Genomic DNA, 14,636 nt, shown 5'->3' with positions numbered 1-14,636 from the left:
AGCAGTTTCTTTCTTTGGGTGTGGAATGATCAAGGCCTTTTACAAATAGTCCGTTGGTTTTCTACAACCAATAATTTATAGTACAGAAGTAGGGATATAGGGAATAGAGAATGCTGGAAAGTGATGTCAGCAAACCTTTTGCTGGCAATAGGAAAATAGACTCAGAAATCTTTATCTGTTTACTACTACTTCATCTGACCTTGTGCTGTCAGCAGGACCCATTGTCATTTGTGAGATCTTCCCAGCCTTTCCAGAGGCTTCCCTAGCTCCAGCTATACCTCTTTCTCTCTCTTTGAAGTGAAATTTCACTTAGCAGAACATTAACCATTTTTAGATGAGCAATTCAGTGGCATTTAATTCATTCATAATATCGTGCAACTACTTAATGCTCGCTCTCTAGTTTCACAGTTATATACCTCTCTTGACCCCACTCTACTGAGTGTGCAATAAGAGTTTGTATGGCTGCTGGGAATGCTGTGGGCTTTGGGATCATCTAACACACTGGTATTTAAATCCTGGCATGGCCACATGCTTGGTGTGTGTCCTTGGGAATGTTATGGAACTACTCCTGATCCTTAGCTTATTCATCTGTAAAGATGAGGGATATGAACAGATACAGAGTTGGTTTGTTTTAAGAGAGAGGGAGGGGAGGGAGTGGGAGAGGGGCACCAGGAAAGGGAGAGTGGGGGGGGGGGGGAGGAAGGAAAGGAATCACGCCCAATACCGGGCTCGATCTCCTGACCCTGAGATCATGACCTGAACCAAAATCAAGAATCAGATGCTCAACCAAGTGAGCCACTCAGGTGCCCCTCTTACAGGGTTTTTGAAGATGAAATTAGTTTCCTAGCAAATGCCTGGTAATTTATTTCCTTCTAGATGGGCGAAGGATATTGATTTAAACCAGAGTTCAGTGGCAGTTTAGTCTGCCTAAAAGCACTATGATGGAGCTCATTCAGGGACAGGGAAACAGCTTATGCATATATATATATATATATATATATATATATATCTCCACATATATATATGGAGAGTTTATATATGGATATGTGGAGATATATATGGAGAGTTTATATATGGATATGTGGAGATATATATAAAAGCTCTGATATCCCTCACTTTTTTCCTTATTGTTTTACAGTTTGGGAAGGTGGTAGTGTATGGGATCTTCCCCTTGACACCACAACTCCAGGACCAGCCCTTGAACAGCTTCAGCAGATGGAGAAGGCCAAAGCTGCAAAGGTCTGAAACTCATTCTCCCATAGCAGTGCTTGCTTTCCACCTGTAGGACGGCATTTGTTTACTGATGTCTCTCTTGCTAGCTCTACTTTTTCCTGTTAGTTTACTGTTACTTAGTGGAATAAGCACATTCATATTCCATCCTTACCATTCCCTCTTCTCCCAAAAAAGACCTCAAACAATGAAAATTAGCAAACTAAATTAATTGGTTGTTGGTTGACACATTAATGATTATGATCATATGTATACTTTAATTACATTATTTATGGTATAAACACTTGCTAAACACTTTCCTAAGACCTAGGAAAATATGCACTGCATTGCTTATCAGATCTGTGGCTTGAGTTTTCACATTGAATCTTTATAGTGGTGTTAGTTTACATTTCTTACTGTACCCAGACATGTGGTTGAAAAGCTCAACATTAACATTAAATCCTGTGTTCCATTCACGTCTTCTGGAGTAGCAGGAAGTCTTGAATTCTGGTTTTTATTACTTGTCAGCTAAGGATGTCTTACCAACAGTTATTGCTGTTTTAATGATTCTCAGTCCTCATGCCTCTGGGAGAATCTTGTTCCTATTTTATACTTAATGTGTTCTTATCCTCTGAGGTAGTGGCAGTCTCCTTAGAGGGTCCAGAATGTAGAAGGGGTTCATGGTCAGGGTCTGTCTCCATAAATGAGTAAGAGACCATAATTCAGCTACTTCTGGAGAGTGTTCTAGTACTGTAGTGCTTTGTGCTGGGAACATGTAGATGATGAGGGATAGGAGCCTGCAGTCTTTTGTGTCTGGGTGTGTGTGTGTGTGTGTGTGTGTGTGTGTGTGTGTGTGTGTGTGTGTTTTGAAGTGGGTAGAAGGCAATGACACACAGGTAAGTAACACAGTTACAAGGGTGGTCAGGAAAGCATATGGGCTAGCTATTCTCACCTTGTTGGAGAGGTGGGCATCAGGAATTGTGTGACGTTGATGGACAGTACTACCTGCACTGACTTTCACTTGAAGAACAGTAGGATTTAATCCAGTTAAAGGAGCCAGTTCCTGTAAAGGCTCATAAATGCATGAGAACATACTGGCTCAAGAAGCAGCTAAATAATTTGGTCTGGCCTGCTGGGGACATTGTGTGTCTGAGGGATTGATTAGTGGAGAACAAGGAGGCTTAGATAAGACAAGCCAGTCATGAGAGTCCTTACACATGTCCTGTTATAGGGTTAAGGTTTATTTTCAGGGTGAAGGATGGTATTAAATGTAAGCCCTGGAGTGATTTATTTTGATGGAACTTAAGATGTGCTGGGGAATGTGGGCAAAATGGATGCTGGGAAACCAAGTAAGGGACTCTTAGAAATGTGGATGAGAAAGTGAAAGCCTGAACTGGCATGTGGCAGTGAGATTGGAAACTGGGTGCTGGATTGGACTAGTAACTAAGAACTATAAATTATAGAACTAGTTAGGAGATTGATCTTCAAATTTTAAAGAACTGTGTTTTTTTCACATTAGCAGCTTTACAGTGTTGCTAATGAAAACTTGTAGACACACTATTAGATCTTGAATCAGAAAATTCTTTGTAGGGATGAGCACAGAAGTGCCACCCCAAGAGAGTTCTGACATTACTCTCCTGTTGGCCACTTTCTCCTATGTCTAGGCGATGACATGTGGTAGTGTGGAGTGAGGAGGAGAATCCATTCAGTTTAGAAGAGCATGACACTGTTGTACGTACTGCGACACAACAGAGCTGAGTTCTCACAGAGCTAGCTTCATTACTCAGTTGCAGTACAAGCAACAGTGAATGGTGTAGTGTCTGCATCTTCTGGCTTCTCCTAATGGTGCTGGTCAGTGATGTTGGAGTGTTTCTGTGCTTGGCTTCAGGTTTCTTAGAGTGTTTTCTTGTAATCACAGCTAGAACAGGAGAGAAGAGAGGCAGAAATGAGGGCAAAACGGGAAGAGGAGGAACGAAAGAGGCAAGAAGAACTCCGGAGACAACAGGAGGAAATTCTTCGGAGACAGCAGGAGGAGGAAAGGAAGAGGCGGGAGGAAGAAGAGCTCGCCCGAAGGAAACAGGTATACCTTGGAGAACACTGCCCCAGAATTAGCCCTGAACCACATTCTCAGTTCTTGGGAGCTGGTCTCTCAGAGGGAGTTAATGGCAGGATTGGGATTAAAACTTTAGGAGATTCACTCCTTTAGAAGAAATGTCTGTGACCCACTTGTAGCTCCTGGGGGGGGGGGGTAGCTTCAGTCCTGGTACATCACTGAAGTTGATTTCTTTTGAATATTTTTAGTTAAATTGTAACTAAGTCTTTGTTTAAGTATTTATAACCAGTGATGAACAGTTTTCATGCATTTTGGCTGTTTGTATTTCTTTTTTGGGGATTCTCTGTTCCTGTGCTGGATCCCTTTTTCTGTTGGGATTTTTACAGATCCCAGTTGAAATAGTCTGCTCTGTAATAGCCCCAAAGTCCAGCTTTCTCTCACATTTCATACCCATTATCGGCCCCAAGAGGTACTCTGTGAAGAATAGAAGGGTCCATGCTGAGATTAGATTTGAACTAATATTTCTTAGAGTTACACTCTACACTAGCATGTAAGGGCTCTAAGAAGTATTACAGTAAAGAATTCAGTTTAATTCTGTGTTGCTCAGTATTTCGTAAATTATTTTGATGGTGAGACCCTTTTCTTTGTACTTGTATGGGGGACTTTGTTCTTCAGAACACGTTCTAAACTACACAGCTTTATTCAGTAGCTAATGGAGAAAATAGGACTGACTCTTAGTGTAGTGCTATTTAACTACTACTAATTTATCTTATTTATTTATTATTATTATTATTATTTTAAGATTTTATTTATTTATTCATGAGAGACAGAGGGGACGAGGCAGAGAGGTAGAGACACAGGCAGAGGGAGAAGCAGGCTCCCTGCAAGGAGCCTGATGATGCAGGACTCAGTCCCAGGACACCGGGATCACAACCTGATCGTGTTCAACCACTGAGCCACCCAGGTTCCCTTGTTCATTTATTTTTTAGGTAGAAGACCTTGTGTGTGCACTAATATAGGGATGGTGGGGGGAGGGGAAGAGGGAGACATACATACATACATACATACATACATACATACATACATACATTTATTTATTTATGAGGAGGTGGGGAGGGGCAGTGGGAGAGGGAGAGTAAACTCCCTGCAAAGTGCAGAGCCTGACATGGGGCTTGATCCCACAACCCTAAGATTATGACCTGAGCTGAAATCAAGGGTTGGATGCCTAATGGACTGAGCCAGGTGCCTCACTACTAATACTTTAAATACAAACTATTTTAATTGTTGATATGTGTACTTCCCAACTCACATATTTACTTTTTACTCTAGATCCTGGCTGTATTCTTTTTATATTTACTGTTAACAGAGCCTTAGCAACACATAGTCTCTATTCAAATTATACTGGAATATATATATATATATTTTTAAAATTTTTATTTATTTATGATAGTCACAGAGAGAGAGAGGGGGGCAGAGACACAGGCAGAGGGAGAAGCGGGCTCCATGCACCGGGAGCCCGATGTGGGATTTGATCCCGGGTCTCCAGGATCGCGCCCTGGGCCAAAGGCAGGCGCCAAACTGCTGCGCCACCCAGGGATCCCTATAATGGAATATATTGATCAAGATCCAGAGTTTGTTTCTCTCTCTCTCTCATACACACACACACACACACACACACACACACACACACACACACACATCCACCTGCCATTTTTCTTTTTAAATTTAGGAAGAAGCTCTGCGACGCCAAAGGGAGCAAGAAATTGCATTAAGGCGACAGCGAGAAGAGGAAGAAAGACAACAGCAAGAAGAAGCTCTTAGGAGACTGGAGGAGAGGAGGAGAGAAGAGGAAGAAAGACGGAAGCAGGAGGAGTTGTTACGCAAGCAGGTGACAGATGGCTTGCTCTTCTCATTGCTTTTTTGAAGCTAGGCATTTGTGATTAGAAAATGTTTGAAGAAGAGGATAGCCTATTTTACTAAGAGTTATTATAAGAGACCTAATTGACCCTCAACTACTTTACTACTTCTGTAATGACTATCCCACAGGTAATTATGAAAGCTGGATAAAATATCAAAGAACCAGCCCCACCCCCACCCCCATACCAGAGAGAAATCTAAAGAAGTCCCTACCCTTTAAAAAAACCAAAAGAGAGATCTGCACTTTACCCACTTTTGCCTCAGAGTACTCTTGTTTTTTCTAATGTGCTCTATTAAGTGCTGCTTAATATTTTCACAGACTGTGCAACAGTAGGCACTATTCCAGTTTTAGTCCAGCCAGGCCATTCTGCCACTACAGGCAGCCAAAACCACTAAAGCATTTCTTTTTAATGTTTAAGAACTTAGATTTTTTTTTTATTAGTAGACTTTATTATATTAGAACAGTATTAGATTTTCAGAAAAATCTGGATGATAATATAGTGTCCTCTATTATTTTTTATCTTACATTAGTATGGTACATTTGTCACATTAAACCATTATTGTGTTGTTATTAACTAAAGTCCATAGTTGTTTTTTTTTTCCACATTTCTTCAGTTTTTTCCTCATGTCCTTTTTCTTTTCCCAGATCCCAAATCCAAAGTACTACATTTAGTTGTCTCCTCAGCTGCTTCTTCACTTGACAGTTTCTCAGGCTTTCCTTGTTTTTGAGGTCTTTGGCAGTTCTAAGGAATTCATCTGATGTTTTTCTCACAATTCAATTGGATTTAGGGGTGCTTAGAAAGTAGATCACACAGAGGCAAAGCGCCATTTTTTATCACACTCTATCAAGGGTACATATTAATAATGTGACTAATTACTGCTGGGGTAGACTTTAGTGACCTGCCTGCAGCAGTGCCTGATAGGTTTCTGTACTGTAAACATCACTCTTCTCCCCATGCACTGTGCTCTTTGGAAGGAAATCACTATGGACAGTCCACACATACACATTTAGGTCGACACAAGCTGGATGTTACCTGCTTTTGCCTAAGTCCTTAACTGAAGCTCTTTGAGCAACCTAAATTCTATTAGAGGTAGATAGCTTCAAGGATAGATTGTATGTCAGTCGATTCATCATTTGGCTTATTCATGTGACAGTTAACATTTTTAGTTAAAGTAGTTCATGCCAGTTACTGTGCTTGTTTCCCAGTGAGGTATGAAAGTTTTAAAGAAATTGTTTCTGTCCTTAAGCTCATAGGTTATGTTGGTGATGATTATACAGGAAATAAATGCCACAGTTAGGATACTTTCAGCTGCAAAACCAAAATATTCACCTAAAAATAGTTTAAACAACAGATCGCCTGTCAATGGATAAGGTAGTTATACATGACTTCAGTAACTCAGTGTTATCATTAAGGATCCAGGTCTTTTGCAAAGTTGTACTCTAGTGATTTTGGTGGCTTGACTTTTGACTTTAGATTTTTCACCTCATGATTAAGTTTTGGATACCATACCCTTGTACAGCCTGCAAGCGAATGGTCCCTCTCTAATGCTGCTTTTGTTTCAAAAGAATACCTTCTTGGGGATGGTGGCAGGGTCGAGGAAGAAGAAGAATACCTTTTCTAGAAGCCTTCCAGCAGACATCCCTTTGGCCTAAATCATATCACATGGGTGGCCCTAGTTACAGTGGAAGCTTAAAAAGTGAAATCTGGCATTTTAGATATCTGAGGTGACTGATCTTCTGTCTGCAAGGAAGAAGCCTGAAAGGAATCATTTTTGGATAGGAAATAGTTGTTGCCATGGGTGGGCTAGGAGCAAACAGAAAAGGGCAAGGTATAAATGGACATAATGAAATGGCAGAGGGGAAGTCTACCTCCTAAAAGGCAAGGCTAGGGAAGTCCTCATAGAGTGGTCGATATCTGCCCGGAGTTCTGGAGAATAAAGAGAAATGTACTATCTGGATAAAACACATCATTATAGGTACAGTAAGCAGATTCTGTGAAGGAGGACAAGGAGCGTTCCAGAGGGCACATTGCAATGGTTTTTGAAGAAGGAAAGTAGAAGGAAAATGAGCCGAAGTACAGGACAGATAGTAGAGGGATAGACAATAGGTCAAGGAGAGATGTGCTCAAGGACCTGTGGGCTACAGGGGGTGTGAATCAGTGGTGAAATTTAAATGGTCTTATAAGGTTGCTCTGGTTCCAGAGCTGGTTGAGGCTTTCTTGGTAATCTGTCTTTGCAAAGTCCTGGTGACTCTTCAAGCTCAGCACCCTGAAAAGCTAGCTCTGCCTCCGCATAGGAACAGTTTTCAGAAGCCTTTACTGCAGTTGATGGTGATCTCTTAGGTCAGCCTTTTTTTTTTTTTCTTCTTTTTTTTTTTAATTTTTTAATTTTTTTTTAAATTTTATTTATGATAGTCACACACACACACACACAGAGAGAGAGAGAGAGAGAGAGAGAGAGAGAGAGGCAGAGACATAGGCAGAGGGAGAAGCAGGCTTCTTGCAGGGAGCCGATGTGGCTCTCGATCCTGGAACTCCGGGATCATGCCCTGAGCTGAAGGCAGACAGTCAACTGCTGTGCCACCCAGGCATCCCTCTTAGGTCGGTCTTTATCACAAATGTTTGAAGTGACATTCCTTTTATGAAGATATTAGCAAATAAATTAAAAATTTATCCTGTAAACACGCTGAGCCTTTGTAGCTACTGTAAATGTATTTTAAAAGAAAACTGCTTTTTGTCATCATAAAGTTTCTGCTTTCTCTGTTACTTCTATAGCTTTTTAACAGAAACCTTCAAAAATGATTCAGATTTTTTAAAACACAGTTAAATTTTATTCTCTTTTATTTTTCCTTCTTGGAAGGAAGAGGAGGCTGCAAAATGGGCCAGGGAAGAAGAAGAAGCCCAGCGTCGATTAGAGGAGAACCGGCTGCGAATGGAAGAGGAGGCAGCCCGACTCCGGCATGAAGAAGAGGAGCGGAAGAGGAAAGAGTTAGAGCTCCAGCGGCAGAAGGAGTTAATGCGCCAGAGGCAGCAGCAACAAGAGGCTCTCCGGAGGTTGCAGCAGCAACAGCAGCAGCAGCAGCTGGCTCAGATGAAGGTAAAGCCTTGACACCAATCATAGGTGCTAGTTGCTGATATTTTTAAGATACTGGCATATCAGTAGCAGGAAAGGAGTGTGCTTTCTTTAGTATTGAATGTTACTACTATTTTCCCCCCAATGTGGGGCTTGAACTCATGACCCAGAGATCAAGAGTCACATGCTCTACTGACTAAGCAAGCCACGCATCCAGCAAGACTTAGTGATTGTCTGGATCTGAGGGACAAAAAGGCAGAGCTGGGGTGGCTCCTAGATAGTAAGCCTTCAGTAACCCTAAAGTCTTGACATTAATGATGGAATGGGAGTAATTGGGAAGTGAGCAGCTGTATGGCAGGGTCCAGATAACTTTACATGTGATCTGTGGTTAGCAGTATCCTAACTGCTGGTTAGTGTCCCCTATCTTCACCGAGCTCATAGAGAAAGACATATAAATAGGAAATGTGAATAGAGTGTTGAGTGTAGCAGAAGAGGTGGTATCAAGCAGTAGTGTATAAGCACATGGGAATTTGTTAAGAATGCAGAGTCTCTGGTCCCATCCCAGACTTCCTAAATCTGAACTTTTGAGGGGTGAGGCTCAGTAATCTATTTGGAAAAGCCTCCAGGGGATTCTTATGCTTGCTAAAATGTGAGAAGCACTATCTACATGGGAAGCTTGGAAAGGCTTTCTGGAAAAAAGATAACTTTTAAGTTGAGTCATTAGGGAGGGAAAATTAAAAACAAGAAAAACGCCACACAGGCCACTTGGAGAGTGGAAGGGGTTTTTGAGAGAGGAGACATGGTATGAGCACAGGAATGAAATATAGTAATACTGCGGTATGTTTGGGGGAAATTTAAAAAGTGAGTTACTGTTGCTTGTGAGTACAGTACAAGAGAAATGTGGTTAGGGTCCATGTATATTAAAGAATTAAGACTTAAAGATATGTGAAACAGTGGACTACTGAAGTATTTTCAGCTAGGAAATTGCACTGTCAGATTTGCAGGAACAGATATTAGTCACTTTTAGAACTAAATGGAAGATGGATTTAGAAGGAACAGAGCTGGTGTTCGGCAGAGTGGCTGTGAGGGGCTGGTGGGGTTGTCCAGGTACAGAAGAGGAAGGCTGTAGTGGGATTGGAAAGGTGGAGTTGAAGATAACTCTCATTATTGAGTGCTTGCTTTATGTCAAGCACTGGGCCACAGCTTTGCATATGTTATATAGGTTCTTCTTTATATCCACCGTTAAAAGCTTAGGTGTGGATACCTATGTTCTGCCAAAGAGAACATTTTTTGTTCAGGAGCTGAGTTGTTTGTCGTGGGTCCAGCTGGGGGTTGAGCACAGAGCCGTCTATTAGAACCTGTGTGTCTATGGCTCCAGAGCCCTCAAAAGGCTGTCAGAAGACTTTTCTTAAGAGGCCACATCATAGACTGTGGTGACTGATAAGAATATGGGATGAGGGGGAAGACAAAGGCACGGGTAATTCCAGATTCTCAACTTCTCTGGCTGTGTCTTTTGTGTGTATCTGGTTTTGTCCTGTTACCCTCCAATAAATACTAAACATTCTGAATGAAGATAAAGGACTTGAGATGGTTATGAGGAATTGCTTAAAGGTTCTCTTGGGGAAAAAAAAAGGCATTAAAATCGGTACCAAAAAAAAAAAGTTCTTTAAAGATGGCTTTATTGAAATAATACAACTCATGCCATACAATTGAACCAGTTAAAGTATACAATTCTGTAATTTCAGTATGGTCACAGGTATGTGCAACTATCACCACAGTGGATTTTAACATTTTCATTACCATCCTCAGCCCCCGCCCCCCGTCCCGACGAACCCACTGGCTATCACACCCTATGCCCTATTCTCCCCAGCCCAAAGTAACCCTTTAATCTACTTTCTGTCTTTATAGATTTGTCTATCCTAGACATTTCAGTTAAAAAAGAATTGTATGCATTTTGTGACTGGCCTCTTTGAATTAGCATAATGGTTTCAAAGTCCACTCATACTGTAACATGAATCAGCACTTCAATCCTTTTTGTGGCTGAATAATATTCTGATGGACATGCCAGCTTTTGTTATCCATCAGTTGATGGACATTTGAACTGTTTGTAATTTTTGGCCGTTATGAATATTGCTGCTATAGATAAATATTCATGTATATGCTTTTATGTAGATGTGTAATATAAACCTAGGAATGGAATTGCTGGATCATATGAGAACTATGTATTTAATGGTTTGTGAAACTACCAGACTATTTTCCAAAATGGCTGCACCATTTTACATTACCACCAGCAATATATGAGGATTCAAATTTCTCCACATCCTCATTAATCCTTATTATCTGATCTTTTGATTATAGCCGTCCTCATAGGTGTGAAGTGATATCTTGTTGTTTTGGTTTGTGTTTCCCTGGTGACTAATGATGTCAAGTATCTTTTCATGTGTTTATTAGCTATTTATGTGTTTTGGAGAAATGTCTCTTCAAATCCTTGGCCTTTTAATCTAGGTTGTCTTACTGAGTTTATAAGAGTTTTTTATATATTCTAGATAAAAGTCCCGTGTCAGATACATGATTTAAAAATATTTTCTCCTCTTACTTGAGTTGTCTTTGTACTTCCTTGATAGTGTCCTTTGATGCATAAAGTTTTACATTTTGATGAAGTTCAATTTTTTTTCTTTTGTTGTTTGTACTTTTGGTGTCATAACTAAGAAAATACTGCCAAATCTGAGGTCATGTAAATTTATTCCTATGTTTTCTTAAAATATTTTTGTAATTTTAGCTGCCAAAATAAGATCTGTGATCCATTTTGAATTAATTTTTGTTAATTGTATGAGGTAAGGGTTTGACTTCCATTCTTTTGCATGTGACTGACTATCCAGTTGTTCTACACTATTTGTTGAAGACTATACTGAATGGCCTTGACATTTGAGTTGAAAATCAGTTGACCATAGACCTGTGACTTCATTTCTGGATTTTGAATTCTGTTCAGATGATCTATATATATATATATATCTGTCATTATGCTAGTAACACACCCATCTCGATAGTTTATTGCTTTAAGTTTTGAAATCAGGGAGTGTGAGTCCTCCAACTTTGTTCTTTTTCCATATTGTTTTGCTATTTTGAGTCTATTTCGTTCCAAAAGGATCGTAGAATTAGCTTATCAGTTTCCACAAAGAGTCCAGATGGGATTTTGACAGAGATTGCCTTGACTCTGTAGATCAATTTGAGGAGTTTTGCCACCTTAACAATACTGTCTTCTGATCATAAACGTGGGATGATTTTTATTTAGATCTTCTTGAATTTCTTTCAATCTTATAGTTTTTAGAATATAACTTTTGTAGTACTTCTGTTAAACTTATTATTTTGTTCTTGTAAATGGAATTTTCAAAATTTCATTTTCAGATTGTTCATTGTAAGTGTATAGATACGCAATTGATATTTGTATATTGAGCTTGTATCCTGCAATCTTGCTGAACTGCTTTATTAATTGTTTTGTAATGGATTCATTAGGAATTTCTGTACACAGAATTTTGTCATCTGCGAATAGAGATGGTTTTACTTCTTCCTTTCCAGTCTTTTATTTCATTTTCTTACCTAGTTGTCCTGGCTAGAATCTCTAATATAATGTAGAAATGGCAAATCAAGTATCTTTGTATTGTTTCTGATCTTGGAGGAGGAAGCATCCAGTCTCTCACCATTAAATTTAATGTTATCTATGGGTTTTTTATAGATGCCCCTCATCAAGCTGAGGAAGTTTCCTTCCTTCTTTGTTGAGTATTTTTATGCTGAAAGGGTGTCTATTTCCCTCCTCCTCCACCCATGTGTATACTTGTACTTTCTCACTCTCTCAAATAAATAAATAAATAAAATCTTAAAAACAAAACGTTACTATCAGTGAAGGCTTGACAGTGGAGATACAATGTAACATCCATAATATCTAATGTTTTGCAGATAGCAATGTAGGAGATATATATTTTTAATTACCTTTCATTTGAGTGATCTTATTTAAGATATAAATTAATAATTTGGAAGTTCTTAGTCTCCTAAGGAGATTTTCAAATGCACTCAATAGAAATGGTGAATGAGATTTTTAAGAAATATCTTCCATGTCTACATCCTGCTGTAATGTCTGTACCATTTTTTCTTAAAACTGTTTTCCTTTGCCTCCAAGAGGAGTTTGAATAAGATGATGTTTTGCTTGATTTTGATGTCCTGAACTTTATGTAATTATTTTTCTTTAATCTGTTGTTTATTATAAATTTAGCTTTTTGTTTGTTTAATCTTTTCATCTCTCCATCAATAGTTTTATTGCATCAATAGTTTTATTCCATAGCTCTCATATTGGACAGTTCTTTCTACTGTATTTCTACATTTTTCAAATTCAGCTGAATTATCCACTGTAAGCTTTTTACCAGCTCTTTTATGGAATGCTTTAGTCCCCCTGACCTTGTGATGATTGCACCTCTCTTTAAAGTTTTTATGACACTTGAATTTACAGAATCTGAATACCTTGCAATCATTGCAGACATCATGCCATGCTGGGTGTAAATGAGTCCTGAACAGAACTAGCACTTCTCAATACACATGTTGAAACTATGTGGATTCCCACTGACCAAACGCCATTCTTGAACAGAAGTCTGAATGTCTTCTTACAGGTCTATTTAGCTTGTCTATTTCTTCTTGAGTAAGTTTTTGGTAGTTTGTCTCTTCATAGGAATATGTCTCCTTCATCTGGGTTATCTAATTGATCAGCAGACTGTTGGTCATGGTATTCCTTTATATTCCTTTCTGTAAGATCAATAGTGATGTTGCCCTTACTCTCCTGATTGTAGTAATTTGAGTCTTGTCTTTTTCTTGGACAGTCAAGCTAAGTCAATTTTGTTGATCTTTTTAAAGAACAAGCTTTTGGTTTTATTGATCTTTTTCTATTTTATGTTTCATCAGTTGCTTCTAATTTTATTATTTCTTCCTGCTTGCTTTAAGTTTACTTTGCTCTCTTTTTCTAGTATCTTTTTTTTTTTAAGTATTTTGTTTTTTTATTCATGAGAGACACACAGAGAGAGGCATAGGCAGAGGGAGAAGCAGACTCCTCAAGGGGTGCCGGATGTGGGCACTTGATCCTGGGACTCCGGGACCACACCCTGAGCCGAAGGCAGACACTCAACCACTGAGCCACTCAGGCATCCCTTTTTCTAGTATCTTAAGGTAGAAGGTTCATCTTTTGAGATCTTTCTTCTTTCTCAATATTGAGATTTGCAGTTATAAATTTCCCTCTGAGTATTGCTTTAGCTGCCACCCATACGTTTTGCTTTGTTCTTGTATTCATTGGTTATATAGAAGTGTTTTGTTTAATTTCCACTTATTTGTGATTTTCCAAAATTTCTTTGTTACTTCTCTTTCCATTGTGATCACAGAACATACTTTATAATCTTTTTCTTTTCCTTTATTTTTTTTTTTTTAAGTAGGCTCCACATCCAGTGTAGGGCTTGAGCTTGAGTCACATGCTCTACCGAATGAACCAGCTAGGTGCTTCTATTTTTCCTTTTAAATGAATTATTGAAGTTTTTATGTCCCAAATTTTACCTTCTTTAGGTCTGTCCTGGAGAATATTCCATGTTTCTTTGAGAAGAATGTATATTCTGTTGTTGGCTGGCATGTTTATATAGATGTCTTTTAGGTCCAGTTGGTTTATAGTGTTGTTCAAGTCACCTAGATCCTTGTTGATCTCCACCTAATTGCTTTGTCTATTATTGAAAGTGGAGTATTAATGAAGTCTTTAAGTATTATTGTCTAAATATTGTCAAGCTACTGAATTGTTTATATTTCATTTCTGCCATTTCTTGTTTATTTTTGTTTTGGTGCTCTGTTGTATTGCCCATATGTGTTTGTAATTTTTTTATCTTCCTGCTGGATTGATCCTTTATTATAATTAAATGTCTCTATCTCTAATAACTTTTTTTAAAAGTAGGCTCCATGCTCACTGTGTAGCCCAGTATGGGACTTGAACTCACAACCCTGAAATCAAGACCTGAGCTGAGATTAAGAGTCAGCTGCCACTTAACAACTGAGCCATATAGGTGCCCCACCATTTTTTTGGTTTAATTTTAATTTTAATTTTATTTTTTAAAAGATTTTATTTATTTATTCATGAGAGATTGAGAGGCAGAGACTCACAGGCAGGGGGAGAAGCAGGGTCCATGCGGGGAGCCCAGTGTGGGAATCGATCCCAGGACCCCACACCCTGAGCTGAAGGCAGATGCTCAACCACTGAGCCACCCAAGCATCCCATTTTTTTTTGTTTTAAAGTATATTTTGTCTGATAATGATATAGAACTTTCTTGTGTTTGCTGTTTGCCTGATATATCTTTATCTATGCTTTCAC

At 39.0% G+C, this 14,636-nt stretch overlaps 1 protein-coding gene and 1 pseudogene across 7 annotated transcripts in view; one reads left to right on the top strand and one right to left on the bottom strand.

The window, feature by feature from the left end:
- The window catches only part of GIGYF2 (GRB10 interacting GYF protein 2), a 137,509-nt gene that overhangs the window by 104,701 nt on the left and 18,172 nt on the right, over positions 1 to 14,636 (top strand). For all 7 annotated transcript variants that reach the window (XM_055346008.1, XM_055346006.1, XM_055346005.1 and 4 more), the window contains 4 exons: positions 1,139 to 1,239; positions 3,128 to 3,289; positions 4,992 to 5,150; positions 8,039 to 8,275. In XM_055346008.1, the coding sequence (XP_055201983.1) occupies positions 1,139 to 1,239; positions 3,128 to 3,289; positions 4,992 to 5,150; positions 8,039 to 8,275 (659 nt within the window). The remainder of the gene's footprint in view (positions 1 to 1,138; positions 1,240 to 3,127; positions 3,290 to 4,991; positions 5,151 to 8,038; positions 8,276 to 14,636) is intronic.
- Positions 12,302 to 12,840, bottom strand: LOC129523306 (probable ribosome biogenesis protein RLP24; annotated as a pseudogene).

The sequence above is a fragment of the Nyctereutes procyonoides genome, unplaced genomic scaffold, assembly GCF_905146905.1.
Source record: "Nyctereutes procyonoides isolate TBG_1078 unplaced genomic scaffold, NYPRO_anot_genome, whole genome shotgun sequence".
Taxonomy (NCBI): Eukaryota; Metazoa; Chordata; class Mammalia; order Carnivora; family Canidae; genus Nyctereutes; species Nyctereutes procyonoides.
The sequence above is the reverse complement of the archived record's forward strand: the minus strand, read 5'-3'. Positions and strand labels throughout refer to the sequence as shown.